Source organism: Cynara cardunculus, unplaced genomic scaffold, assembly GCF_001531365.2.
Source record: "Cynara cardunculus var. scolymus isolate 2C unplaced genomic scaffold, CcrdV1 Un_Scaffold_12312, whole genome shotgun sequence".
In the NCBI taxonomy this organism is placed as follows: Eukaryota; Viridiplantae; Streptophyta; class Magnoliopsida; order Asterales; family Asteraceae; genus Cynara; species Cynara cardunculus.
In genome coordinates, this window is record NW_020207522.1 from 1 (window position 1) to 1,563 (window position 1,563).

General features: G+C 42.6%; 1 protein-coding gene across 1 annotated transcript; it reads right to left on the reverse strand.

Moving 5' to 3' along the window:
• Window positions 1-1,173: 1,173 nt before the first annotated feature.
• On the reverse strand, window positions 1,174-1,505 carry LOC112505574 (glycine-rich protein 5-like; the record flags this gene model as incomplete). The annotated part of the gene is made up of 1 exon (XM_025109462.1): window positions 1,174-1,505. A coding segment is annotated over one exon (332 nt), but the record flags the coding sequence as incomplete, so codon positions are not given.
• Window positions 1,506-1,563: the final 58 nt, after the last annotated feature.

The following is a 1,563-nucleotide window of genomic DNA, read 5'->3' on the forward strand; positions in this document are numbered from 1 at the left end:
ACATTTTATAAAAATAATAATTAAGTATTCTGTTAGAACTCAATGATTATTCTAATTATATTTTAGATTTTTTATATTTAAAATGAGATGTTTATCATGTATTTGATTATGTTTATCTGCAGTTAGTTACACGAATTCAGATATGGAGCTTTAATAAGTTGTACTTACGCACAATGTACTTGCAATCTTGAGTTTTAAGTAATATGCATTAATAAATAGTACTTTATGCATACAAAATATTTTTTAAGAGTTTTTATCAAATGTTTTATAATATAGTATAGATGTAATTGTTGTCCAAGCATTTTCACAAACGGAACCAACTCATGGGAGTCAAAGCATTTAACCATTTTCAAGAATTTCCAAAATTATCCAAAACCTTCTGATCGTATTCAATAACTTCTACAACTCGTTCAATTTCGTTCTTCACCCATCCACACCTGCTAGCCTTTGATTTCTTTCTTCACCCTTCCTTCAGTTTCTCCATATTTGTCGTGTCTCATTGAATTATTTTGCTCAGAACGAAATCGTCCCTTATAAAACAAAATCACTCGAGTGGAAGAAGGAGGAGGATAGGAAGAACCATTGAAAACGGAAGAGGGGAAGAACCATCAAGGACAAAAGACGGGAATAAACAATTGTGAGCACACGAAGCGTTTGTTATAAGAAGGGAAGAGATGGAAAAGTTAGTCGTTGTCCGGATAAAGTTTCCCTCGTCTTGCTGAGCAAACGATTAAGTCTGCTAAGCTCTTTTTTTTTTCTTTTTTTTGATTAACCTGGATATCTAACCCGCTATACGAGCCGATTAATCTCAGGTCGACCACTTGCTTTGCAGATAGCCCGGAGTCATCACATTTGAACCTCTATGGCCACAAGGGGATTTTTATTCCTCCTTGGATTTGAACATGTGACCTCGTGGTACTTTTGATCTTTGAAGCTAAGCTCAAACTAATCTGAAACAATATTAAGTGGAAGTTTGGATGCGTGTGTTACAAGTGATTGTATAATAAGTGATAGATAAATTGCATATAAATAGATGAAGCTTCTCATGCAAATTGGAAAAAAAGGAACATTTTGGAACACATAAAACGAATACAACTTTTTGGCCTAAATAATGCATCCAAAGGTTTTTGATGCAAGAATAAAACATCTTGATGCAATGGGGAATGCAGGCTTTTAATGGCCACCTCCAAACCCACCTCCACCACCAAACCCGCCACCACCGCCGCCTCCGAGGCCACCGCCGCCTCCAAAGCCTCCACCTGCTCCAAAACCTCCACCGGTACCACCACCTGCCCCTCCACCAAGTCCGCCGCCACCACCTGCGCCTCCACCAAGCCCACCGCCACCACCTAAACCACCACCGGCGCCTCCACCAAACCCACCACCTGCGCCTCCACCGAGCCCACCACCACCACCTAGACCACCACCCGCACCTCCGCCAAGCCCACCGCCACCACCCGCACCTCCCCCAAGCCCACTGCCACCGCCTAGACCACCACCAGCACCTCCACCAAGCCCACCACCACCGGCACCGCCTAGACCACCACCCGCACCTCCACCAAG